Source organism: Sminthopsis crassicaudata, chromosome 3, assembly GCF_048593235.1.
Source record: "Sminthopsis crassicaudata isolate SCR6 chromosome 3, ASM4859323v1, whole genome shotgun sequence".
NCBI lineage: Eukaryota > Metazoa > Chordata > Mammalia > Dasyuromorphia > Dasyuridae > Sminthopsis > Sminthopsis crassicaudata.
Genome location: NC_133619.1, coordinates 632640030 through 632666160, shown reverse-complemented (window position 1 = coordinate 632666160; position 26131 = coordinate 632640030). Strand labels below are relative to the sequence as shown.

General features: G+C 39.7%; 1 protein-coding gene across 2 annotated transcripts; it reads right to left on the bottom strand.

The window, feature by feature from the left end:
- Nucleotides 1-5255: 5255 nt before the first annotated feature.
- Nucleotides 5256-25354, bottom strand: LOC141564239 (tumor necrosis factor receptor superfamily member 5-like). Of its 2 annotated transcripts, XM_074306499.1 has the most exons (6): nucleotides 25063-25354; nucleotides 18617-18742; nucleotides 14902-15057; nucleotides 12579-12669; nucleotides 8201-8397; nucleotides 5256-5998 (listed from the first exon to the last, which is right to left on the bottom strand). In XM_074306499.1, the coding sequence occupies exons 1-6, from the start codon at nucleotides 25229-25231 to the stop codon at nucleotides 5853-5855; spliced, it is 885 nt and encodes a 294-aa protein (XP_074162600.1). In that variant the 5' UTR covers nucleotides 25232-25354; the 3' UTR covers nucleotides 5256-5852. The 2 variants fall into 2 exon arrangements, with proteins under 2 accessions (XP_074162600.1, XP_074162601.1); XM_074306500.1 differs by lacking the exon at nucleotides 18617-18742 and having other exon boundaries at nucleotides 5726-5998.
- Between the last annotated feature and the right edge of the window lie 777 nt (nucleotides 25355-26131).

Genomic DNA, 26131 nt, shown 5'->3' with positions numbered 1-26131 from the left:
TTCATCCTTCTGGTCGTTTCTTACAGAGCAATAATATTCCACAATATTCATATACCATAATTTACCCAGCCATTCTCTAATTGATGGGCATCCATTCATTTTCCAGTTTCTAGCCACTACAAAAAGAGCTGCCACAAACATTTTGGCACATTCAGGTCCCTTTTTCTTCTTTAGAATTTCTTTGGGATATAAGCCCAGTAGGAGCATTGCTGGATCAATGGGTATGCACAATTTGATAATTTTTTGGGCATAGTTCCAAATTGCTCTCAAGAATGGCTAGATTCTTTCACAAGTCCACCAACAATGTATCAGTGTCCAAGTTTTCCCACATCCCCTCCAACATTCATCATTATTTGTTCCTGTCATCTTACTCAATCTGACAGGTGTGTAGTGGTATCTCAGAGTTGTTTTAATTTGCATTTCTCTGATCAGTAGTGATTTGGAACACTCTTTCATATGAGTGGATATACTTTCAATTTCATCATCTGAAAATTGTCTGTTCATATCCTTTGACCATTTATCAATTGGAGAATGGTTTGATTTCTTATAAATTAGAGTCAGTTCTGTATATATTTTGGAAATGAGGCCTTTATAAGAACCTTTACCTGGAAAAATATTTTCCCAATTTGTTACTTCCCTTCTAATCTTGTTTGCAATAGTTTTATTTGTACAAAAGCTTTTAAATTTGATGTAATCAAAATCTTCTATTTTGTGATCAGTAATGATCTCTAGTTCTCCTTTGGTCATAAATTCCTTCCTCCTCACAAGTCTGAGAGGTAGACTATCCTCTGTTCCTTTAATCTATTTATGATCTCATTCTTTATGCCTAAATCATGGACCCATCTTGATCTTATCTTGGTATATGGTGTTAAGTGTGGGTCCATATCTAATTTCTGCCATATTAATTTCCAGTTTTCCCAGCAGATTTTGTCAAATAATAAATTTTTATCCCAAAAGTTGGGTCTTTGGGTTTATCAAACACTAGATTGCTAAAGTTGTACCCTATTTTGTCCTGTGTACCTAACCTGTTCCACTGATTGACTAGTCTATTTCTTAGCCAATACCAAATGGTTTTGGTGACTGCTGCTTTATAATATAGCTTTAGATCAGGTACAGCTAGGCTACCTTCATCTGAGGTTTTTTAAATTAATTCCCTTGAAATTCTAAACCTTTTGTTCTTCCATATGAATTTTATTGTTATTTTTTCTAGGTCATTAAAAGAGTTTCTTGGGAGTCTGATTGGTATAGCACTAAATAAATAGATTAGTTTAGGTACTATTGCCATCTTAATTATATTCGCTCATATAATTCCTGACTTTTCTTTGGTAGATGGATTCCCAAATATTTTATATTTTTTAATATATTTATATATTTTGGAAGATGGATTCCCAAATATTTTATACTATTGACAGTTGTTTTGAATGGAATTTCTCTTTGTATCTCTTGCTGTTGTATTTTGTTGGTAATGTATAAAAATGCTGAAGATTTATGTGGATTTATTTTGTATCCAGCAACTTTACTAAAGTTGTGAATTATTTCTAACAACTTTTTATTAGAATCTCTGCGTTTCTCTAAGTATACCATCATATCATCTGCAAAGAATGATAGTTTGGTTTCCTCATTACGTACTCTAATTCCTTTAATCTCTTTCTTGACTCTTATAGCCGAGGCTAGCATTTCTTATATGATATTGAATAGTAATGGTGATAGTGGGCGACTTTGTTTCACTCCTGATCTTACTGGGAAAGGTTCCAGTTTATCGCCATTGCATATGATGTTTACTGATGGTTTTAAATATATGCTCCTGATTATTTTAAGGAATAGTCCATTTATTCCTATACTCTCACATGTTTTTAGTAGGAATGGATGATGGATTTTGTCAAATGCTTTTTCTGCATCTAATGAAATGATCATATGGTTTTTGTTAATTTGGTTGTTGATATAATTGATTATGCTAATAGTTTTCCTAATATTGAACCAGCCCTGCATTCCTGGTATAAATGCCACTTGGTCATAGTGTATTATCCTGGGGATGATTTTCTGTAGTCTTTTTGCTATTTAAGATTTTAGCATCAATATTCATTAGGGAGATTTGTCTATAATTTTCTTTCTCAGTTTTCAACCTACCTGGCTGAGGTATCAGTACCATGTGTGTATCATAAAAGGAATTTGGTAGGACTCCTTTAATTCCTATTTTTTCAAATAGTTTATATATCTGTTAATCTGGGCAAGCTATATTTTCAAAGGTATTCTTCCATTTCATTTAAGTTATGGAATTTATTGGCATAAAATTGGGCAAAGGAACTCCTAATTATTGTTTCTAATTTCCTCTTTACTATTGCTGAGTTCTCCCTTTTCTTGTTTATGACTAACAATTTGCTTTTCCTCTTTCCTTTTTTAAATTAGATTTACTAAGGGTTTGTCTTTTGTGGGTTTTTTCATAGAACCAAATCTTAGTTTTATTAATTAATTCAATAGTTTTTTTTTTTACTTTCAATTTCATTAATCTCTCCTTTTATTTTTAGAATTTCAAGTTTTGTGTTTGTCTGGGGATTTTTAATTTGTTCCTTTTCTAGCATTTTTAGTTGTAAGCCCAATTCATTGACCTTCTCTTTCTCTATTTTATGAAAGTAGGCCTCTAGAGATATAAAATTTCCCCTTATTACTGGTTTGGCTGTATCCCACACATTTTGGTATGATGTCTCATTATTGTCATTTTCTTGGGTGAAGTTATTAATTATGTCTATGATTTGCTGTTTTACCCAATCATTCTTTAGTATAAGATTATTTAGTTTCTAATTATTTTTTGGTCTATTTTCCCCTGGCTTTTTATTGAATGTATTTTTCATTGCATCATGGTCTGAAAGGGATGCATTTACTATTTCTACCTTACTGCATTTGATTTTGAGGTTTTTATGTCCTAATATATGGTGAAATTTGTGTAGGTTCCATGAGCTGCTGAGAAGAAAGTGTACTCCTTTCTGTCTCCATTTAGTTTTCTCCAAAGAGGGGCAGCTAGGTGGCACAATGGATAGAGCACCAGCCCTGAAGTCAGGAGGACCTGAGTTCAAATGTGGTCTCAGACACTTAATATTTCCTAGCTGTGTGACCCTGGGCAAGTCACTTACCCCCAATTGCCTTCAGAAAAAAAGTTTTCTCCAAAGATCTATCATATCAAACTTTTCTAGTATTCTATTTATCTCTTTGACTTCTTTCTTATTTATTTTGTGCTTTGATATATCTAATTCTGAGATTGCAAGGTTGAGATCTCCCACTATTATAGTTTTGCTGTCTATTTCTTCTTGCAGCTCTCTTAATTTCTCTTTTAAGAATTTAGATGCTGCACTACTTGGTGCGTATATGTTTAATATTGGTACCACTTCATTATCTATGCTACCCTTTAGCAAGATATAGTGCCCTTCCTTTTAATTAGATCAATTTTTGCTTTTGCTTGATCTGAGGTGAAGATGGCTACCCCTGCTTTTTTGACTGCACCTGAAGCATAGTAGATTCTACTCCACTCTTTTACTTTTAGTTTGAATGTATCACCCTGTTTCAGGTGTGTTTCCTGTAAACAACATATAGTAGGCTTCTGACTTTTAATGTAGTCTCCCTAACTGCTTCCTCTTTATAAGGGAGTTTACCCCATTCACATTTATGCTTAGAATGACTAATTCTATATTGCTTGCCATCCTGTTAACCCCTGCTTATGGTTTCCTCCTTTCCTTCCCCCTTCCCCCCCCTTCCCCAGTATCAAACTTGTGAGCACCACTTGCTTTTCACAGCTCTCCCTTTTTAGTATCCCTCCCTCACCTTAAAGTTCCTCCACCTATTTTACCCCTTTTCCTCACAATTTCTGTATTTCCTTCCCCTTAGCTTACTCCTTCCCTTTTCACTTTTCCCCTCCTACTTTTCAATGAAGTAGAAGGGGTTTCACCATAAATTGAATATGTCTATTGATACACACTATGTTCACCCCTGTCCTTACCTTTGCCTCTTCATGAGATGTAGTACCACCACTTTACCCTTTTTTATGATATAACTTCCTTTCCACCTCTAGTTTCTAGAACAAATTATACATGTGTTTTTTATATATTTTTATGGCAGAAATATAGTTCTTAAGATTTCTTTTTACCTTTTTAGAAATCTCTTGAGTTTTATTTGGAGATCAAACTTTTTGTTTAGATCTGGTTTTTTCATCAAGAATAGATGGAATTCATTTATTTCATTAAATGTCCATTTTCTTCCCTGGAAAACGATGCTCATTTTTGCTGCATACCAAGTTCCTTAGCCTTTCGTAATATCATATTACAGGCCCTTTGCTCCTTTAATGTGGATGCTGCTAGATCCTGGGTTATCCTTATTGTGGCTCCTCCATATTTGAATTGATTTTTTCTAGCACCTTGCAATATTTTTTTCCTTCATCTGATGGTTCTTGAACTTGGCCACTATATTTATTGGCATTTTGATTTTAGGATCCCTTTCAGTAGGTGATAGATGAATTTTTTTCAATGTCTATCTATTTTATCCTGTGTTTCTAAAACGTCTGGGCAGTTCTCTTTGATAATTTCCTGGAAAATAGTGTCCAGGCTCTTTTTTTCTTCATACTTTTCAGAGAGTCCTATCATTCTAAAATTGTCTCTCCTGGATCTATTTTCCAGGTCTGTTGTCTTCCCAAGAAGGTACTTGATATTCTTTTCCATTGTTTCATTTTTCTGGTTTTGCTTGACTATGTCTTGGTTTCTCCTTGAGTCATTCAATTCTACTTGTTCGATTCTGATTTTTAAGGATGTATTTTCTTCACTCATTTTTTAAATATCTTTTTGTAATTGTCCAATTGAATTTTTAAGTGAGCTTTTTTTTTCTTCTATGGAATTTTTTCCATTTCATCAATTTTATTTTTTAGAGAGCTGTTTTCTTTTTCCAACTCATTAATCCTGTTTTCCTTGGAGTTGTTTACCTTTACCAATTCACTAATTTTATTTTTCAATGATTTGATTTCTTTATCCATCTTTACATGTGTGGGATAACTTCTCCAGACTTTCTTGCCAAGCTTCCCTTTCCTTTTCCCATTTCTCTTCTAGCTCTCTTGTGAGAGCCTTTTTGATTTCCTATATGAAAGTTTTGTGTATTGAGGAGCAGATCATATCCCCCTTTGGAGATTTCTCTGGAAACAATCTGTTTTTAGTCTCCTCAGGGTTTGAAGTCTGCTCTCTATCCATATAGAAGCTGTCAATGGTTAGCGCCGTTTTAAATTTTTTTGTTCATTTTGTCAGAGAAGAATCAAAGAAAACAAATTAATAAGGAAAACAATTGGTCTGTTTCGGGGGAGGGGGGATGGGGTTGAATGGTGTTACTAGGCTTCCTCTACAGAGTGCCCGAGACAGCATCAAGGCACTAGCAGGACACTGAGCCTGTGCTCTGAGGCTCTGAGGCTCTAAGAATGCACTGAGTCACTCTGGATGGGGGTGGGGGTGGACTGTCTAAGAGACACTAGCTTTCTGGGGTTTCATTTTTTACCTCCAGTGTTTACACCTTCTCCTGTGCTCCTGGCTTGCTGCCAAGAGGGAATGTCCACACTGAGGTAAAGGTCGTTCTGCAGAAATGGCAGAGATCAAACCCCTCCCTCCTCTGGTCTGAGTAGTATGAGCTGCCTGCTTCGCTCTGGCTGCCTGCCCTCAGCCTGGGCCCAATCTATTCGTACCCTCCCCCAAGCAAAGACAGACCTTTTCTGGTGAATTTCAAGCATGTCTTCTGTTGGTAATTATTTGTGGGTTTTTTTTTCTGGTCAAGCATTAATTCCAAGGCTTATCATGAAATAAATTCTGAGAGAAAACATGGAGCTCAAGCAGCTATGTGCCTCCTCTCCGCCATCTTGGCCAGAAGTCAGTATTCCAAAGGATCATTTTAAACATGTTTCCAGGCAGTATTTTCAGAAATGGTATTTTCAGTCGGCTTTTACTGGCTTGGTTTGGGGGCTGAGCCTCAATTGGGATTTCTAAGGAACAAAATAATAAGACAAATTGGTAAGTTTCTGAAGTTTTCTCAACCAACAAAAACTTGTAGTTTAAAGTCTTTAGCTTCTATGCTTCCTACTTATGGGATAAAGTTATATTAGATATCCTGTTACTATCTCAGAAGAATTGAGCTTATAAGAACCAAATGACCTGGATGTAAGGTTGAGCAGGGTTAAAGGAAGGATTTTGGCCTGAGGATACCTTCCCTGATTCAGAGCAAGGGAGATGATTGGGGAATGATAAGTACAATAGAGGTGCTGAGTAACTGGACAGGATGAAAGTAGTTTACCTATGAAACTCCTATGAAATGGGTGCCTGTCTCATCATGTATCTCCCCCCCTTGCCTCCCTGCCCCCAATGATGGAATGATTTTTTTCTAAGAGTATTTTTGCTACCTTAGAGGCTATGGCAGTGTGCCAGGGGAACACTTGCAGTTACTGGAAAACATATTGATCATAACTAAAACAGGTATGGAATTATGGGCAGGAGGCAACTGAATTAATTTGATCTGCTAGATTTCAGAGGGTGCATCTGGGAGAGGAAACTGCCCTAGTGTGGCTTCAGAAGTTTAGGAATTGTTGTGTGGGGGGCAGGTGGGACATATCTCATAGGCAGTGATAGCACTCCTGTGAAAACTCCACCATCAGAATTTTTGGACTAGCTCCACCAGCTTGTCAGATTTCCAAATGACTGAATGAAAGTGTTCCATCATAGGGAGGGATAATTTCTTGAGAAGTACAATCAGTCAATTTGGGCTAATCCAGAATGCCTGGGTCTTACCAGGTTTACTTCCTTCTTTTTGATGCTTTTCTTGTTTTGATACAAGCATTCTTTTCGGGTCAGTAGCTATCTCTTCTTCCCTTAGGCTAGGCTTAAACAGGCTGTTAGGAAAAACTGGGATAGTACCTATGGTGGTGAAAGTTTCATAGGGATTTAGGCTAAAAAATCTGCCCCCTTAGAAAGTAGGGTCATTGTAACCTCCCCCCTCAGAGGTTACTGATTGTCAGTCTTGCCTAATCCCAGGCCTTCAGAAATCCCTGGTCACTGCCTCTTCCAGCAGTGGTTCTTTACTGTTTACCTAATCCTAGGTATTCAGAGAGCTCTGGTCACTGCCTTTTTGAGCAGTGGTTTTCTTGTCCAACAGAGAGCCCAGACAGAGCAGCTTGTGAGCTCAGGTTTTTATTGTACAGGATCATATCCTGCACTCCTCCTACATTCTCACTGAACTCCCACTGAATTCCCCCTAATTCCTGGTCCCCACTACTTTTATTAAGTCTATGAGGTAACAAGCACAGCCAATAATAGAAAGAGACATCTCCCCTTGATGATGTGTCCTCTATGCAAGCAGAGCTTTCATTCAAGAGGCATCCCTACTAGCTGCAAAGATCACATCTGGGTGTCTCGGACATTAAAGCCTCTTTACTTCCTCATTATACTATGCAAGGTTCCTCTCTGGACTCTTACAGGACATGAAGCTGAGATTTTAGCTGCTTGGTCAGCCAAATCGTTTCCAGGGCCATGAGTGATATTTTCCTGACTGTGCCCTGGGATTTTAATTACTGCTAATAGCTTGACTTAATTGTGGGAATTCTGGGTGAAATTATTCCATCTATGTAGCCATCTATGCAGCAGCTATCATTCTTTCAATCCATCCATCCATCCATCCATCCATCCATCCATCTTTCTATATAGAATCTCTTCATCCCTCCCTCTCTCTTATCTATCTTCTATCCTCCATCCATCTACTTATCTATCTACCTCTTCTGACAATTGTTACTTCCCTTTGGGGAGAGGAATGTTTTCCTAGTTGACTTCACAAACTTGTGATGATAAGAAATCTCATTTAGATTGGCTTTCTGTGAATTTGACAGGTTAGTGATTAGTAGTAGAAATATAACTAGGAACTTCTGTGTCTGGGGAAAAGAACTCCAAACTGAACCTAAATGAAATCCACCTTCAGTTAATTGGGGAAGTGGCAGGGACAAGATGGAAGGAGGGGACAGGGGAAGTTCTCCTCTGTCTCATTCTGCCATTTCCCTAGATACTTTGAATGAATGTATGTTTTAGGTATGAGATCTGTGGTTGCTACAATGGGAAAGGATTCCTATTCTGGTCAGAGCCTCTAAATTCACTGCCCTGGGGCAAAGTCCCCACGGTTCCAACCTCTTTGTATTTCTGCTTACCTCTATCTTTTGTATTATTTCTTCTGCACACTAAAAAGGAGATAATTATGATGCAGATGCTGATGAAGATGCCAATGAAGATGCCGATGACAAGATTGATAAAAAAGTTTTTGTTTTGATGATGACTGTCCTGTGAGCACTGTGCATCAGTGATGGCAGTGCCTGGCCTTGCTTCATACAGACCCTGGGCAGTACAACTAGGAAGACAGATAAGGACATGTGTCACTGAACATGAATTCATTCCCATCAGCCCACCATGACTGAATAACCCAGCTCCTCCCCCACTCAAGGCAGCCTCCAGAGAGAGAGGCAGAGTACCCCAAACAGAGGGAGAGAAGTAGATGAGGACAGATGTGGGGCCCCCTTCCCAAATGTGTTGTATACATAAAAAAGGAGGATATCCACGCTGGAATGGCTAGAAAGATAGTGTGTCCAGAGTCAGGATCCAAAAAGATTTAGACAAATTAGAACCATGAGATCATGTTGCTTTTTTAAAATGTGTTTTTGGGAAGAACTGCAGTTTTATCAGTATAGAGGATTCCCTGCTGTAGAAATACTTTCCTCTGATGCAGGAATTGTCAGGAATTGAGACTTTGTTGGCTAGGGCCCTGAGAGTGTGTGACCTGCTTCTGAGACAATGTTTATAATGTTTAAGATACCAAACTCTGGGCCTCCTGACCCCACAGAAATTCCTGTATGTCCCACTGTCTACCCTAAAAAAAGATTGAAATTACTAGGATTTCAGAAACAATGCTTTCCAGTTGGGCTAAAAAATCTATTCAAAATCATAGAACCTGTGATTTCTAGATCTGGGGACACTAGTGGACAGAACCTCGGATCTACAAGTGCAGATGAGAGTTCAAATCTGAGTTCAGACATTCCCAAATGTAGAACTTTGAGCATTTAACCCCCGATTGCCTCAGTTTTCTCATCTGTTGAATGAGTTTAATAGCACTCACTTTCTAGTGGAGCATCACATGAGACAAAACTTAGAAAGTGCTATATAATGCCTAGTTCTTATTGTTATTGTAGCTCCTGTGCCAGTAACCATTGGTATGAAACACTCTTCTTATTGGTCGATATGGATGTCATTCCCTGTGGACATCAGCTGGCCAGAGTTGGGGGAAAATTCCAGCCTTTTCAGAACTTTTCAAAAACCTTGAAGGGACTCTTCAAGCATCACTTTGCTTCTGGCTTCTAGAGGGAGGATGGAAGGGGCCAATCTCACTTCAAATTCTAGAATTCATGTCTGGAAAGACATGAAAGGGACCAGAAGCCTCCATGGTATCTCCTCCCCAGTTTGCTACATTTTCTCTTTCAGGAGAGCTAGAACTTTCTCTTGCTTGAGTTGTCTCACTGCTGGTGGGAAACCTCTTTCTTTCCTTTGTATTATCTGGTATGTATCCTCCAGGGTATTTCTTTTCTGATCTCTCTTTTGCCACACTTTAGATAAGTGAGTTTCTTTGCTTTTTATAATGTATATTTATTGTGACAAAAAGGATTGAGTGGTGATAGGTGGGAAGCTTTGAATAGAAAACCTGGGGATTCCCTTCCTCATCCAAAATAAACAAAGTAATCATAAATTAGATTGAACCTGGTCACATCTTTCAGAATAAAAATATGTAAAAGAATAGATAGCTATAATTCTAGTCTGGAACCCCATTTCTCTGAGAAGAACAAAGTGGTCTCAGGCTCTAACTTCCTACTTCTGCTCTGACAGATATTAAAATCGTCCTTGGAAAATGGCAGATGGGAGAAAGACTGGAGATGTCTCATCTTCCTCCCTTTGACTCACATAGTGGTCCACATTTTAAGTGTACCTTAGCCATAGGGAGAGGTTTCTTAAACTTTGTTTCTCTCTGTCTCTCTCTGTCTCTGTCTCTCTTCTCTTCCCCCACTTCTTTCAATCTAGCTCTCTCCACTTGGGGTCTCTAAAACTACTACACTATCATTACTATTAAGGTTTTCCTTCTCCTTGAAAAATGACAAAGAGTTCAGAAGTTAGTTTGAACCAATCATATCCCTAAACTCATAACATTTAAGGGAGTAGAATTATTATTCTAATCTGCTACCTTTCTCCCCATGTTGCTTTCAGCAAATAATTACATTTTATATAATTATTAATAAATAATAATCATTATTGTTATTTAGTCATTTCCATCCTGTCCAACTTTTTGAGACTCTGTTTAGGGATTTCTTGGCAGACATTTCCTTCTCCATCTAGTTTTATACATGAGGAAACTGAGCCAGCAGGATGAAGCTACTTGCCAGGATTACACAGCTAGCAAGTGTCAGAGGCCAGATTTAAACTGAGCACTCCATACATGACATTCTGTCCACTGTGCCACCAGGTTACCCATTCATCATTATCTATTAGGTTCTTACTAAGTGCTAAGTCAGTACTTAACAATTCTCTAGTCCTGGTCTTTACTAGTTCAACCCCTTTGAATTCCTGGGGAAGAGCTTGCATGCTTAGGAGGAGCAAGTTCATTGGTTATATGTAACGTGCTGTTGTCTCCAGAAGCTGCCGATCAATTTCTGGGAGGAGATCTGCTGTGTCAACTCAAATCTCTCGGACAGATTCTTCTTCCTGTAAAGAACCATTGTCTCCAGACAGTTGCTGTTAACTCTCGTCCAGAGAAGTAATTTCCCTTCCTGCAGAGAGCTGCCTCAAGTCTGGTCTAGAGCAGAGACTCCCTTTTCCTCCAGAGCTGCCCTCTTTTATCCTCCCAGAGAATGGATGTGGGATAATGCAAGGGCTTCTGGGAAAAATTACTTCAACCAATGAACTTGCTCCTCCTAAGCATGCAAGCTCTTCCCCAGGAATTCAAAGGGGTTGAACTAGTAAAGACCAGGACTAGAGAATTGTTAAATACTGACTTAGTACTTAGTAAGAACCTAATATCTCATTATCTCATTAGCACTTAGTAAGAACCTAACAATTATCATCATCATCATCATCATCATCATTATCATTATTATTGTTATTATTGAAAGGAACTAGAAGCCACTGACTTCAACCCTCTAATTATAAAGATGAGGAAATTGACGTCCAAAGAATCAGAGGGATTTATCCCTGGTCACATAGGAAACAAATGTCAGAGGCAGAATCTGAATCCAGCTCTTTGGGCTCCAGAGTCAGGGCCCTTTGCACTCTCCCAGACCACTGTCCTTCCCAGGACTAAATGGGACTAAGCAACAATCCATCTGAAAAGGTCTCAGAGCAGGAGCACCCTGAGCTCCCCTGGTGAGTCAGCACTGCAACTGGAAACTCAGCCATGGCAGTCCATCTTTAGACTACATGGAGGCTTTAGAATGAAGGAAATCCTGTGACACTGCCCCATGGACATGGACATGGTTATGGGACATGAACAGTACAGTTCCTTGAATTCAAGTTCCTTGGATAGCTGGAGGGCTTCCACAATAGGGTGCTGCAGGCTCATAGATTCTGATCTGAAAGTGACATCAGGAGGACTTTTGCTGGGGTTCCTCATTTATAGATAAGGAAAAACCTCCATAGAAAGTTCAAACTACAGATAACAACAGCCAGTGTTTATGTAGCGTCTCCCATGGGCCAGCACTTTTAAAATAACATCTCACTGGCCCACCACAGATGGGGAGCATCCATGCTTTTGGAACCCAGACTCTCTAGACTCAAAGCCCTCTCCATGGTCCTGGGGCAGCCAGGGCACCAAACCACCCATGGGAGGAACTGCTGAAGGACATCCTGGAGACGCCAAAAGGGTGTGTCAAGTGCTTAAAGAAATGGGAAGTAGAAGAGAAGCAAACTCCCTCATCTCAGCCTCAGAGGGGAGAACTTAGAGTGATGGAGAGAATGTAGGAGAAGCAGATTATAGTTCAGTTTAAGGGGGAAAAACTAACGATGGAGACTGTCCAAGAAAGGGAAGAAAGAAGGAAGTACAGACAAGCAGAACAGCATTGAAAACTACATTTGAGTTTCTTTTAAGTCTGCAGGTACATGCAAGCTGTACAGAAGAGAGGTTCATAGTGTCCCATACATTTGGAGGAATCAGCACGAACCCTAAAGTAATTGTTAATTTTCAGGGTGAACACACAGACCTTAGAAATGGGCAAATTCTACAAATTAGACTTGATTTCTTATTTTGTTGCATGACTAGACAAGAAAATGCTGATGATGCAGAATAAACTAAAAGTATGTGCAGTGTATATTTATTTCTGAGAGATCCAGTTATTACTTACCTGCACACCCTCGTGGGCATTTTTTTATTTTTATTTTCCGTTTTAGTCTGTTTGTGGAAACTTTTACTTTATTTGGAGTTCATTAAGTTCACAATTTGTGTTCAGATTATTATAAATGAACAAGACCATCAAGTCCCAGAGAACGTGCTGTACCTACTTGGTCCATGGCAAACATCGGTCCAGGGTCCCATTGGTGGAAAATGTGCCTGCCTGGCATTCTTCACAGATGGTGTTGTTTCTCTCTGTGCCTGAAAGAGAAGGAGGCATGAGACACTGTAATGTTCTTCCCTAAAGTGTAATGTTCTCTGGGAGCAGCCTTCGTTTCAGTTCAGTGTAATCACCCCAAATGCAGCCAGGACTAAACGTCCAGATCCTTTATTTTCTCCTTCAAAGTCTTGTCTCTTTTCCTGGGCCCTGTTAGCTTTCTTAGAGGCCTCTCTCTCTCCTTGCCTGCTAGTCCTTTGCCTCTGCCAGCTTCTGCCTCTAGATTCCTCCAAATGTCTCCAAATCCAAAAGTTTGTGCTTCAGCCTCCTGCCAGCACACAGGTGGAAGATGGAATGGATCTCTCTCAGCCTCAGAAAGCTTCTAGTGCACTTGTCCTTTCTGGCCCTAACAGCTCCTCCTTATATGTTCCACACTGAGTACACAGCAATCATTACATCACTAGGAAACCATTATTTGTTGTAGGATTAAATCAATGCTAAACTAGATTTAACCACTGTCTCCTCAATTCCACTTACTTAGCACCTTGTTAGAATCCTAACAGGATCTGTGATGCTCAGCATAGTAATAGGAACAAAACATGTGTGTTAGAACAGTGTCCCTGGATTAGTCAGTCCTTTCCCTGGAAGTTCTGTGTCAGAACAAAGAGTATGGAGAATAAGTCTATGAAACACTTCCCCCGAACTGAGAAAAGAAATTTTTTATTTTTTTATAACTATATTTTGGTTTTGTATCATCTATATTGCCTAACATTTCTTTGGTTTAACAACCAACTCTTCAGGGCAAAAAAAAAAGGCACATTTTAATGTCTTTTATGTTTAACCAACATTACTAAAATTTTCCCCATCACTTTCTCAAAACTAAGCAACTAACAAAATAATAAATTCAGCTCCGACTTATCCTGTTTCATTATGCTCACATTGAGCATACAATCAACTCTTGGGAGAAGAGTTCTGACTGACTCCACCATGCCTCTGATGACCTTATCTTACACAGTGAGTCAGCTCTTATAATATATAATGTTTTAAAAAAAAAGTTCCACAAACTAACAGCAAACCAAAAAAGTGTAACATTATTTGTTGTGTTCCATACCCATAACCCCCCCCCCCCCATTTCTTCACAGAAGCTGGAGATTGAGGAGGAAGTAGAATATGGAAGTATCTCAGTGGATAGAGAACTGGGCTTGGAGTCAAGAAGATTTTAGCTCAATCCTAGGCAAGTCCCTTAACCTCTGCTTACCTGTTTTTGCTACTACAAAAGGGGATAATGATAGCATCTGCCTTCCAGATAACATGTGTAAATCTGGCACAGAGTCAATGCTTGTTTACTTATTGTTATTTAACTATCTGTAAGCATACAAATAGCTTTGCCTACTTACATGACCCTGACTTCAGAGGAAGAAAGAACCTTAGAGATAACTGGGTCCAACTGTCTCATTTGACAGGAGAGAAAACTGAGACCCAAAAGGGCAAGTGACTTACTTGACCACACAGGTTATTCCATCAATATTTGAATGATCTTCAGTTTGGGCAGCTTGCTTCCTCTCTGCACAAATGCAGATTGTCATTCCCTTCAATTTAAGCAGATGGCCTTTTAGAGTTGTGTCAGAAACATCCATCCTTAGATGTAGCGTTCTCTTCTCTAAATTATAATCATTCTCTGGAAGAGATTTCTTGGAGGGCTTCTGGAGGCATCCTTAGTTTCAGTTCAATTCAAAGATCTCAAATGCAGCCAGGAGTAAAATCCATATCCTTTATTGTGTCCTTCAAAGTCCTGAATCTTTTCCTGGGCTGGGTTTGCTTTAATAGAAGCCTATCTCTCTCCTTGATTCCAAGAGCTCCCTCTGAATCTCTCCAGCCAGCTTCAGCCTCTTGTCCTCCCAATGTCTCCAGCCAGCACAAAGGTGGAAGTTGGAATGAATCTTGACTCCTCCTCCCAGAGAGTGGGCTTGTGGGTTTCTGTCTTGTCAATCCTAGTTCTCTCTCACTCTGAATCTCCCTGAGCTTCCTAGTAGGCTTGTTCTTTTATATGCTCTTTTAGAGGTGTGAACTCTTAAACGTGTGAAAGGTGTGAACTCTTGCCGAACTCTAACAAGTACTAAGCACATTAGTGAACCAGAGAACTGCTAAGCACTAGGATAAAATTAGACAACCGACTTAGCACCTTGTAAGAATCCTAACACTTAGAAGCCTCTAAAAGACTGAGTTCCTCTGCACTTAACTAGGTTTGAAAGTGGATGGTGATAGAGCAGGCTCACCTCTAGCCTTCACATATTGGCCAGGGCTGCAAACTCGATGAGGCACACACAGCTCACAGTCATCACCTTTCATATCAGTGCAGAAATAACCCGGAGAACAGCCACACACAGTGTTGGAGGTAGAGGAACATTCCCTTCTGATCACCAAACCCAGCTCTGAGAGAAAGAACAAAAGGAAGAAGGAGACATTAGGTTAGTCAGTCAATTACTATTTATTCAGGACCTACTATGTTCCAAGCACACATTAAAAAGAAAGGTAAAAGATAATCCCTGCTTTCAAGGAGCCCTGGATTTAAAAAGGAAGGAGACTGATCTCCTGCAAAGGTGGGCTTTTCGCTAGGATTTTAATGAAGATAAGAAACACAGAAGGTGAAGGTGAGCATAGAACCAGGAGGGCAAATTCCCATCTGGGAAGACCAGAGAGTCCATTGTCCCTGGATCACAGAGTGTGTGCGAAATAGGGGAGGGTATAAGGTGCAATAGTATTGTAAATGTATTAAGGGGCTAGGTTATGAAGGGCTTTAAAGTTTTTGGTTTCACTCCTAGAGGTGAGAGGGAGCCATTGAAGTTTATTGAGTTAGATGATGCCATATTTGGACCAGTGCTTTAGAAAAATCATTTTGGCAGCTGAATGAAGGATAGATTGGAGTGGGGAGAGACTGGAGACAGGCAGGCACACTTACGCATTTATTACAACACTCTAGGTGTGACGTGAAGAGGAGAGAAAGGAACACACAAAAGGTGAAATCCACCTTGTAGGTCATTGTAAGTCTTTAAGAGAACTGAAGAAGGAAGGAACTGCTGTGGTTAGCTACAGGGTGACTCAGTCTGAAGATATTTGGGACCAGTCATTTACCCTTCTGTGAGCAGGAAGCTGGCTCCATTTCTACAGATTCACTTGTCTCTGGGTTGGATGCTCAACTATACCAAACCACCAGGTTTCATCATAATCTCAGGCAATTCTAACAGACCCTTCATGAAAATAAACACTGTTCAGAGGCAGCCATTGAGGTCCAGTTGGGAAAAGTTCTTTCTCAAGGTCGCACAGAGTCATTGAGAGGTATCAAGAAATAAGGGGAAGGGGAAAGGGAAGAAACATTCATTTAGTGCTTATCCCTCCATGTACCAGGCACTGTTCTATATAACAACCCTGAGAGGTAGATGCTGCTCCTGGCCTCCCATTTAACAGTTGAGGCAGACTAAGGGCAAGTGGTGCCCAAGGTTGCAAAATTATAATTGTCTGAGGTCACATTTCAACTCAAGTCTTGCTGACTCAGACCCAGCATTCTATGCACTGTACCAGCAGCTACTAGAGCCCAAACCTCCCAGCCAAATGCAGAGAGAAGACAGTAGGAGGCTGATGGAAGCTGATTTGTCATTACAATGAACCCTCCCATTTTAAATATGAGTAAATGGAAGCCCAGAGAGGTAAATTACTTTTCCCTGATTTCCCTCAATGCTAGTGCCTTCCTTCTAAGATAATTTCTAATTCATCATCCTGCCTATACCATGTCTGTACAGAATGCTGTCATGACGTGTACCCCATTAAATTCTCAGGGTCTTTCTTGGTATCCCCAGCACTTAGCACAAAGCTTAACACATAGTATGTGCTTATTGGATGTTTACTGACTGGCTTGCCCAACATCATACAGATAACAAATGGAAAAGCTAAGTTTTGAACCCAGCATCTTCCTTATGCATCACCTGGTGGCAATATTGAGGGTGAAAATCTTTTCAAACTCTAAAAAGGGATGTGCCTGAGAAAGGAGGAGGGAAAGGTGAAAAGCTCTGAGCAAGGAGTTAAGTTGCCATCATGGGACCTGAGGTCTAATCCTGGCTCTGCTCTTTACTGCTTTGTGACTTTGGTCAGGTCCCAACTTCTCTGGGATCAGTTTCTTCAGTAAAATGAGGGTCTTGGATGAGATGACCTCTCTGGTTTTTTTCAGCTCTGGGTCTGTTACCTATTAATCCCTTCCATATGGACCAAGGAGAGGAGACACTCTGAGGGAAGCAGCTGAACAATCCTGGGGCAGGGAGAAGCCAAAAAGGAGAAATGGGGGAGCAAAGAGAACCAGGAGAGTCCCCAGTACTTTATATTGTCAAGAGTTATGAATTGTTTAAGATGATTTCCCAGTTATGCAGAACAGACTGTTCAAATAGAAAAGCCCAAATTTCAGAATACTCAGAGCTAACGTGGGTGAGAGAGCAAAAAGACCAGCTCCACCACTTAGCATTCCCCTGCCCTCTGTCTGCCTAACCCCCTCCCCCTGCAAGAATACATATGCCCTTCTCCAACCTGATATAGCACTGACCCACTTAGAATTGAGGGGCAAAATGGGATAGGACCAAGGGGAGGAGATGTTCTTTGTTCTTAAAAAGCCTCCTCCTATTACTACAGGTGAAAATCCATCTTTAAAAATTCATTCAAAACCCTAAGACAGGGCAATATTAGCAGTGATTCACAATCTAACATGAATTAATTCCTTAACATAATATCTCCCTGGAAGACAACAAGGGAATGATCAGAAGAGAGTAGAAAGATGGAGACATAATTTGAAATGCTAGAACACTGCTAGGGAAGATGAGCCCAGCTGGGAGTTACAGGGAGAGGTTTGGGGCCATCAGGAGGAAACACAGGTCTAGACATAACCCTCCTACTCCTATGGCTAGGGGTCAGGAAAGTGTAGACAGCATATTTAAGGAGCTGGGTGGGCTCTAGGGCCTTTCACAAGTTCCTGAGGACTCTACTGAGAAGCCTCTTCAGAATCCTAGATATTTTAAGCATTCTTTTCTGAGGTTTTTTCCAATTTGGATGTTCTAAGATTGTGTGAGAGAGTGTAAATAAATAAACTACCTTGTGCTTCCTAAGTGTGAAATGCCATGCTCTAAAAACCGGGAGATCATTGTACATGGCAACATCAGTAATATATGATTATCAGTTCTGATGAACTTGACTCTTTTCAACAATGAGATGACAAATGCCAGTTCCAATGATCTTGTGATGAGGAGAGCCATCTGCCCCCAAAGAGAGGACTGTGGGAACTGAGGGTGGTGCCCAACATAGCATTCTCACTCTTTTTGTTGTTGTTCACTTGCATTTTGTTTTCTTACTCATTTTCTTTCCTTTTTGATCTGATTTTTCTTATGCAGCAAGAGAATTGCATAATTATGTTTACATATTTTGGATTTAATGTATATTTTAACATGTATAACATATATTGAATTGTTTGCTATTTAGGGGAAAGGGTAGGGGGAAGGAGGGGAAAAGTTGGAACACAAGACTATGCCCAGGGCAATGTTGAAAAATCATCAGTGCATATGTTTTGAAAATAAAAAGCTTTATTAAAAAAAGAAAAAGAAATACCATGCTCTAGGACCTTAGGAAGTAGTCTAAACCTCTCATGTTATAAATGTGCAAACTGATGTCCAAAGAGAGGACATGACCTGTCCAAGGCCTCAGAAGGAAAAGCCTGGAAAGGAACCCAGCTCTCCCAACTGCTGACAAAGCATTCTCACTGCCTCTTTTTCTGGTCTAGCTCCTGCTCACTGGGCTGTAGACATGTAGAACATCCCTCCTATCCCATCTTGTCCAACTTTTGACTTCTTCTGAACCCAGCTCTCCCTTTCCCAGGGAAGCTACAGTACCCACGGTAGGGCAAACTCTGGGTTAGATCTAGGTCCTAGTTGACCCTAAGGCCCCAGAAGAATTTCTTACCAGAGTTACAGACTTTACATAGGAGACACTTCTTCAGGACATGATTTTGCGTGGTATAGGTCCCAGGATGACAAGGTATACAGAAGGTGCCTTTCATTATGTTACATGTCCCAATTAGTTTGTAACCTAAAGATAACAAAGAGTAAGCATTAAAAACAAGGCCCAGGACAGCTCCTTGCAGAAACCACTGTTCTCCATTTTCAATTCCCCTTGGTAACATCATATGAACACCCTAGACAAGGTTCAGGAAGCTCCAAAGGCTATCTATGAAACTTAGGATGGTTTATTATGAAAATTAGGAGGGGTGCACATGTATCCCTCAATTTAAACCCAGACTGTCAAAACTGGAAGGGATCTCAAAGACATACAGAGACAGAGACAGGAAGACAAAAACAGAGACAGAGAAATACAGACATGTATACAGACACACAAAGACAGAGACAGAGAAAGAGACGAAGAGGAGGAAGCAGAGAGACACATTTCCTCTCAGGGAAAGAGAGGAAATCAGATGACTTCCGAGTGCAAAATAAATAATAGTATTTTTCACTTTATTGTTTTTTGAAACATGAGTAACATGGAAATGTTTTACATGACTTCACATGTATAAATAAGTCCATGTTGCCTACCAGGTCATGGGAAGTGGGCAGGGCTGAGAGAAAAAGAATTTGGAACTCAGAATTTTAAAAATAATGTTAAAGACAAATAATGTTTTGAAGAGGAGAGAGAATCAGAAAAAGACCTTATGGAGAAGGTGGTGTCTGAGTTATACATTGAAGGAATTTAGGAATAACATAAGAGTTATTGCAAACAAAAAGGACCTCTGCTAATGTAAAAGATGCAGAGATTTGGGAATGGCATCAATGTCCATGGCAGTCAGGTGGCCAATTTGATTGGAATAAGGAAGTGTGAGAAGTCAGATGAAATAACACAGCTAGGAGATTGCAGTAGATAAAACACCAAGCTTGGATTCATGAAGATCCAGTCCCATATATTTGTTGTGTAACCACAAGGAAATTACATATATTCTGCCTAACTCATAATTAAATAATGGAGAGGATAATAGGGCCTACGTTTGTATGGCTGCTGAGAAAATAAAATGAGTAAATACCATCTTACAAGAAGTTATCAGGGGAAAGACCCCTGATATTCTAGAACCCGGGATAAAATAAAAATGGACAGAAACCAGCAATCACCTCCTTAAACAGATCCCAAAATGATAATTTTCAGAATATTATGGTAGAAATGATCCAACCATCTGGAGAATAATTTAGAATTATGCCAGAGGGCATCAAACTGTGCATATCCTTTGACCTATAAGTGTCATTACTGAGTTTGAATCTCAAGGAAATAAATCATAAAGGAGGGGAAAAGACCCCACATGTGCAAAAATGTGTGTAGCAAAAAATTGAAAAATGAGGAAATGCCCAACAATTGGAGAATGGCTGAATAAGTTGTAGTATATGAAGACAATGGAATATTACTGTTCTATAAGAAGTGATGAATAAGCTGATTTTAGAAAGGCCTGAAAAGATTTACACAAACTGATGGTGAGTGAAACAAGCAGAACCATCTGTATTGAGAACTTGCAAGATTGAATATAAATCAATACATGCCACATTAACTTCTTTTTTCTTTTTTTTCTTTCTCTCTCATGGTTTTTTCCTTTTGTTCTGGTTTTTCTCTCCCAACAAGATTCATAAAGAAATATGTATTTTAAAAGCTAAGATACATGTGAAGCCAGAAAAAACCCCAATAATACAGAATATATAGTAACATTCCAGATCTCCAAGGCCAAGGAGAAAATTTTGTAAGCAGCCAGAGCTACAATTAGGATAACACAAAATTTAGCAGCTTCTATATTAAATAAGATATTCTGGAGAACAAAAGCACTAGGAATATAACCAAGAATAATTTACTAGACAAACTGAGTATAATTATTTAGAGGGAAAAATTTAATGAAATTTAATGAATTTAATTTAAATTTAAATTTAATTTAAATTTAATTTAATGAAATAGGGACTTTTTAGCATTCCTGGTGAAAAGAACAGAACTTAATAGGAAAAAATAATTTCATGTAAGACTCAAGAAAATGATAAAAAAGTAAATAGGAAAGGGTCATCTTCAAGTGAAATTAACTGACATGACGTAGACAGCTCTGACTAGATTATTCAATTTAAAGCATTATTTATTAGCCAGCAGGTGACTGACCCCACTAGTAGAGATCAGCCCGAACCTTTAGCCAGATACACTTTTAAGCGCTTTTGTCACATCCTGGTACAGCTTTGTGGTTACAAATTTCAGAAATCATGGACAGTTTCTCGTTTACAATGGGGAAATGTCTGGATGTGAGTGAGCACACAACAGAACCTGTTGACATGTTGACCTGTTTTACAATGTTGTCCTGACTCTGTTAGACACACACTCTCAGAAAGTCTAGGGTCTCATGAACTGGAGTATGGGGCCCAATCTGAACATAACATTTCCCTTAATTTAGTTTAAGCAGCATTTTCCTATAAGCCTGAGGCCCCTTGACTCAGGGATGAGGGGGTCAGTCTTTTGGCCATTTCAAAAGGACCAACAAAGGTTAAACTGGTTACATTCCTTCATGGCATGATAATATTTGTAACTTAGAAGTTTCTCAGTATTTGTGCTGTTAGAAGGAGTATAGATAGACAGAAGGCACAGATCTGATTAGAATACGAAGGGTCGATATCTAAATAAAATAAAGGGGGTGCTTGTTTTGGCAGCATTTATACTAAAACAATGAAAGAATTCTTTAGAACTTGTTTTGTTATTTCTTGTGTTCTATACATTCTCTCTGAGTAGGGAGCCATTTCAAGTTATTCTTTGGGACAGAAGAAGTTCTTTTTCCTTCAGTATCCTGAAGGTGAATGTCAGTCTTCTTTGTTCCCATAGTAAATAGTTCATTTTAAAAAAATAAGATGCATTGATGTAAGCAACTCTAGTCCTGGGGGGGGGGGTGAATGGTGTCTGGTCTTATCTCTAATACTAGGGTGAGGGGAGTCATCTCTCTACCCTCTGACCAGAAACCCCAAACCAAGAGCTCCACCTTCCAGCAAGCGCCCATATCCAGCAGCACCCTGCCTTACTGCCTCTGCATTCACTTAGTGCTAGCTGCTTCTTGCCCAGGGCCACATCTCTGCCGCACATCTGGGCCTGGTGTTCCTGATCAACTGAGCTTCATTCAGTCTTTCCAGACTCAGACTCTACAAGCACTTCAGGAGGTGAAAGTCTGTGATTACTGCAGAGGTTTCAGACACACCTAGGTAGCCCTAAGTATCATAGCCAGCAAATTTAACTATAATATTGGACAAAAAAAATGAACATTCCATGACCTTGAAGATTTTCAGGACTTTTTATCAGCCAAGCCTGAACTCAATAGAAAATTTAATACATAAGAGGCAATATATTAAAGATCAGTTTCAAGGAACTCAACATGCACAATTGTTCATGTTTTTGGCTTTTGTTTTGTTTTGTTTGTTTAACATGGGAAATGTATACCATATGTTTAAGATTGACATCAACCATTGGGCAATTCAGAACAAAAACTGGGGCATAGTGAAGGTAAAAATAGGAATTATGTTATACAAATGAGGAGCAGAGGAAGAATAGAGGCATAAGAAGGAGGAGAAGGATTTGTCCTTCTGAAAACCTACTCACATCAAAAATGAGTTAAATAGGCAAAACTACATATATGTCATTGATCCAAATTGTGTTCCCCTTGACTTTTGGGGGAAGCAATGGGAGTGAATACTGAGAAACTTTCCCCTGGGAGAGGCCCCCCTCTTAAGGAATCAAGATAAGTGGTTTCATTCAGTTGGAAATCTTGGCCAGGAATAGTTGCAGCCTCTAGTGAGTTGAAAATTAGCTCATGACCACTCCTAGAAGCTTGTTCATTTGGAGATCTTGGCCTGATAGTCAACTCAAACTGCTCCCCAGATCCCAGGCAAAGACTTCCCTATAAAACTGGGGTCTGTTAACACATCTTTGCTAAATTCCTAATTAGGAATTTTGCCTGCTAAGAAAGTCTCCTTTTTATTGAACAATAAAACTTCCTTTTTGCCACAGATTTCTGGTTCTCGAATTATTTCACATTGGATCTGCCTATCCAAGCAGAAGGGCTCTCTCCCCCTATTCCCACACCTCAACACCAACCATAGCACCCTCAAAAATCTATGAAGGAAGAAGGGGCGAGGGATGGGTTTACCAGAAAGGAAAGTTTGTAGAAAAAAGACAAGAGAGGAAACCATTGGAGGGGAGGGGATTAAGCAATATCAAGGCAAGTTAGGAGCAGAATTAAAGCAGAGTCAGCAGGGATAGGAAAGATATGTGTGGTATATGTGGGAGGGGGAGATGAGGGGTGTAGGGGTGCGTGTGTGTGTGTGTGTGTGTGTGTGTGTGTGTGTGTGTGTGTGTGTGTAAACATAAGGATATCCTTTCTTTACTATAAACTGCTTGGGAATGGTGGGGGGGGATGAAAAGGGGAAAAAGAATAAAAAGAAAACAAAATTACAATTCAAAGGAAATTAAAAAAAAAAGATGGTCACCCATGAATATAAACAAAGAGAACATTGTTGTGTGCCCACAAGAACATAAGGAGAATTCAAAATACATAACAACAAATTACTAAGTCAAGAAAGTATATATATCTATATATATACATACATATACATATTAAATCAAGAAAGTATATCTTTTTTGATATTCTTTCTCTTATTTTTCTATTTTCTTATTCTGTTTTTTAGTGAAATAAATTAAAAAAAAAAAAAACAAAGAAAGAAATGATGAGCAGAATTACCCCCAGAAAAACCTGGAAAGACTTACATGAACTTTGTATGGAACAGGTGCTAGGCCCTTTCCCAAAATTAATTAATCAGAGACATTTTCAGGTACAAAGAGAAAGCCTTTATTTAGTCCCTGCAGTGAGAGGTCTAGACACAACTGAGAGCCATTCCAGGTCCTGCCATGTACTTGTGGAACCTGACCACCTTCTGGCTTGTTGGAGTTTAAAAAACAAAGGACCTGAGACTTTTCATTGGATAGACTAAAAGGACCTAATTATCCTTGACCAATGCTGTCTGCTTCCTGTGGGGCACATTGATGCTGTTCTAGTGGTAGTTGCAGAGAATTGTGGGAATCCGCTTTTTGGTGGGAGGTGCGGGTCCAATGTGAAAGAATTCAGGAACCTGAATTATTAGTGGCAAAAAAGCAAGTTTTATGGGCACTGAGAAGTCAGCTTTGCTAGGAAGGCAGACTTCTGAGTGACAAGAGGTTCTAGCAAAGAAATCTTGGCAGAGAAATTAAAAGGGTTATCAGTGAGAAGAGAATGTCTTCATAGAGGGCAAGATTCCTGGTGGGCAGCTATGCCAAAGGGAGAGGTCCCTTGACAAAAGCATAATTCCTACTCTGGTCCTCTGCAAAAAATATGGAGTTTAGAATTATCCTTTCTAGAAGGGCTTTTCTGTAACCAAGTCTTCCTTCTGGAGAGTGGAGAGACAGGTTGGAAGGGGAAGCTGCTCACTCTTGGCTGGCCTTATAGGAAACAAGCAAGAGTCAAAGGAGAGAAGGGTTTCTCAGAAGTACTCATGCTTCAGCCCATCCTCTACATTGCTCTTCTAGTCAAGAAGTAGGTCAAGTCTGAGGCTCACGTTCCCAGTTGAAAAGAAAGCCAGTACCCCCAGGGCCTAGAAACTTGGAGTTTCAAGCCATGAAATGTCAGACCCAGATCTCCCAATGGAATGGAAATCATTTTGAAGGCTTCCTGAATGGGGATCTGGCTTTCCAAAAGATCAAGGCTTGGGGGGGGGTGTAATTTGTCTTAGAGAGGTCTAGTCCGGAAAATATGCCTTCTTCTAGCCTCTTTGGAGTCTGAGAGACTCTGAATCAAAGGAGAAACAATTTCAGAGGGATTATTTTACAAATTAAAGGGGATATAGTTTCACCCCCATCAACATCACTTCCTGTAACTTCCTGAGGGTCTTTTTTTTCTGGGAATAGAGATCCTGTGACAGTCTCAAAGTAAAAAACCTTCACCCAATCAGTCGTATTCAAACTGATACAAAATGAAGACATTGTACATAGTAACAACAATAATGTAACATGTTTAACTGAGCATGATTTAGCTATTTTAATCAATCCTAATGTGGAAATGTTTTACTACACACACACAGACACACACACACACACAGACACACAGACACACACACACAGACACACACACATTTTTATGCCTAAATCAAATTGTTGGCCTTCTTATTGCACCTCCATCACTCCTCTAAACTCTGAGAACACCCCTCCCTCCCCTCATGGTCCCTTTAAGCTCTGAGATTCTATGATTCTGGAATTTGAATGGACACATGAAGAAAGGAAGAGAGCTTGGGAGAGGCAGCCTGTACCAGAGTAAGAGAATGATTTGTCCCAGTTACCTGCATGGCAAGGGCGACAGCACTTTCCATCCACTTTATAAAGTCCTCCAGTGCATGAACCATAAACGTAATGAGTACCTTGGGCAAGGTTAGGGAAGGCAATGAGGGCGAGGCAGAGAGAACAATCCAGTATGACAGGAAAAGTGGGCCGTGATCTTGATTTTGTCATTCGCTGGCCAGATGACTGGAGACAACTTGAAAACCCTCAGGATTTCTTGCTGTTCCAGACCTGGGATCCTAGGATTTAATCTCTAAACTTTCTCTCTCTATCTTGTAACTCCCAATAATAGGAAGCTTATAAAGGATAGAGGGGAGGGAAGAAAGAAAAGCCTCCTCCCACTGTTTCCAGTCACCCTACCCACAGACCAGATTCAGAAACTCAATTTCATGCACCCTCCCCTTTGTGAAATTTCTCAGGCACTTTAGATCACGTGGTACAGTCTCCCCCAGATCCTGCTCAGGTCACAGAGAGGCGGAACTTTCCCCTCCTGACTTCTGCAAGACAAGTTTGGAATTGGGGGTATTTCTACTCATAGATACCTGAGTTTTCAGTTCTGTGCCCCTTCCCCTGCCACCTTTGTATGAGTCACTGAGCTGCCACAGCCTGACCCCCTCTGTGTCTCTGATGAAAAATGGGAAGTCATTCAGCTTGGTAAACAACTTAGATTATCTTTCTTAGAAGGAACTTGGGGAAAAGTTGATCTCACCCAGAAACACACACAGAGCAGTGTCCCATCATGCAACTCCCAAGACTTGCATTAGAATCTTTGTAATTTTGAGCCCGGTTCTCTACCTGCTTCTTTGGAGGACATAGATGCATATCGATGTGTGCGTATGTGTATATTCATGTATATCTCAAGCAATAAATTAAAAGTGTTGGCTAATTCACCAAGCAAAACTAGCCCACTTCAGTAAAATGAATAAGTCCCTATATAAAACACAATTGAATTATAAATACTAATATCTACCACAATTAACAAGCCTTTCCATAGCATAAATATAACATAAAACATAATCAAATAAACATAATAGAAAATAAAAACCATTTTCAACATGTGGTTATTTACAT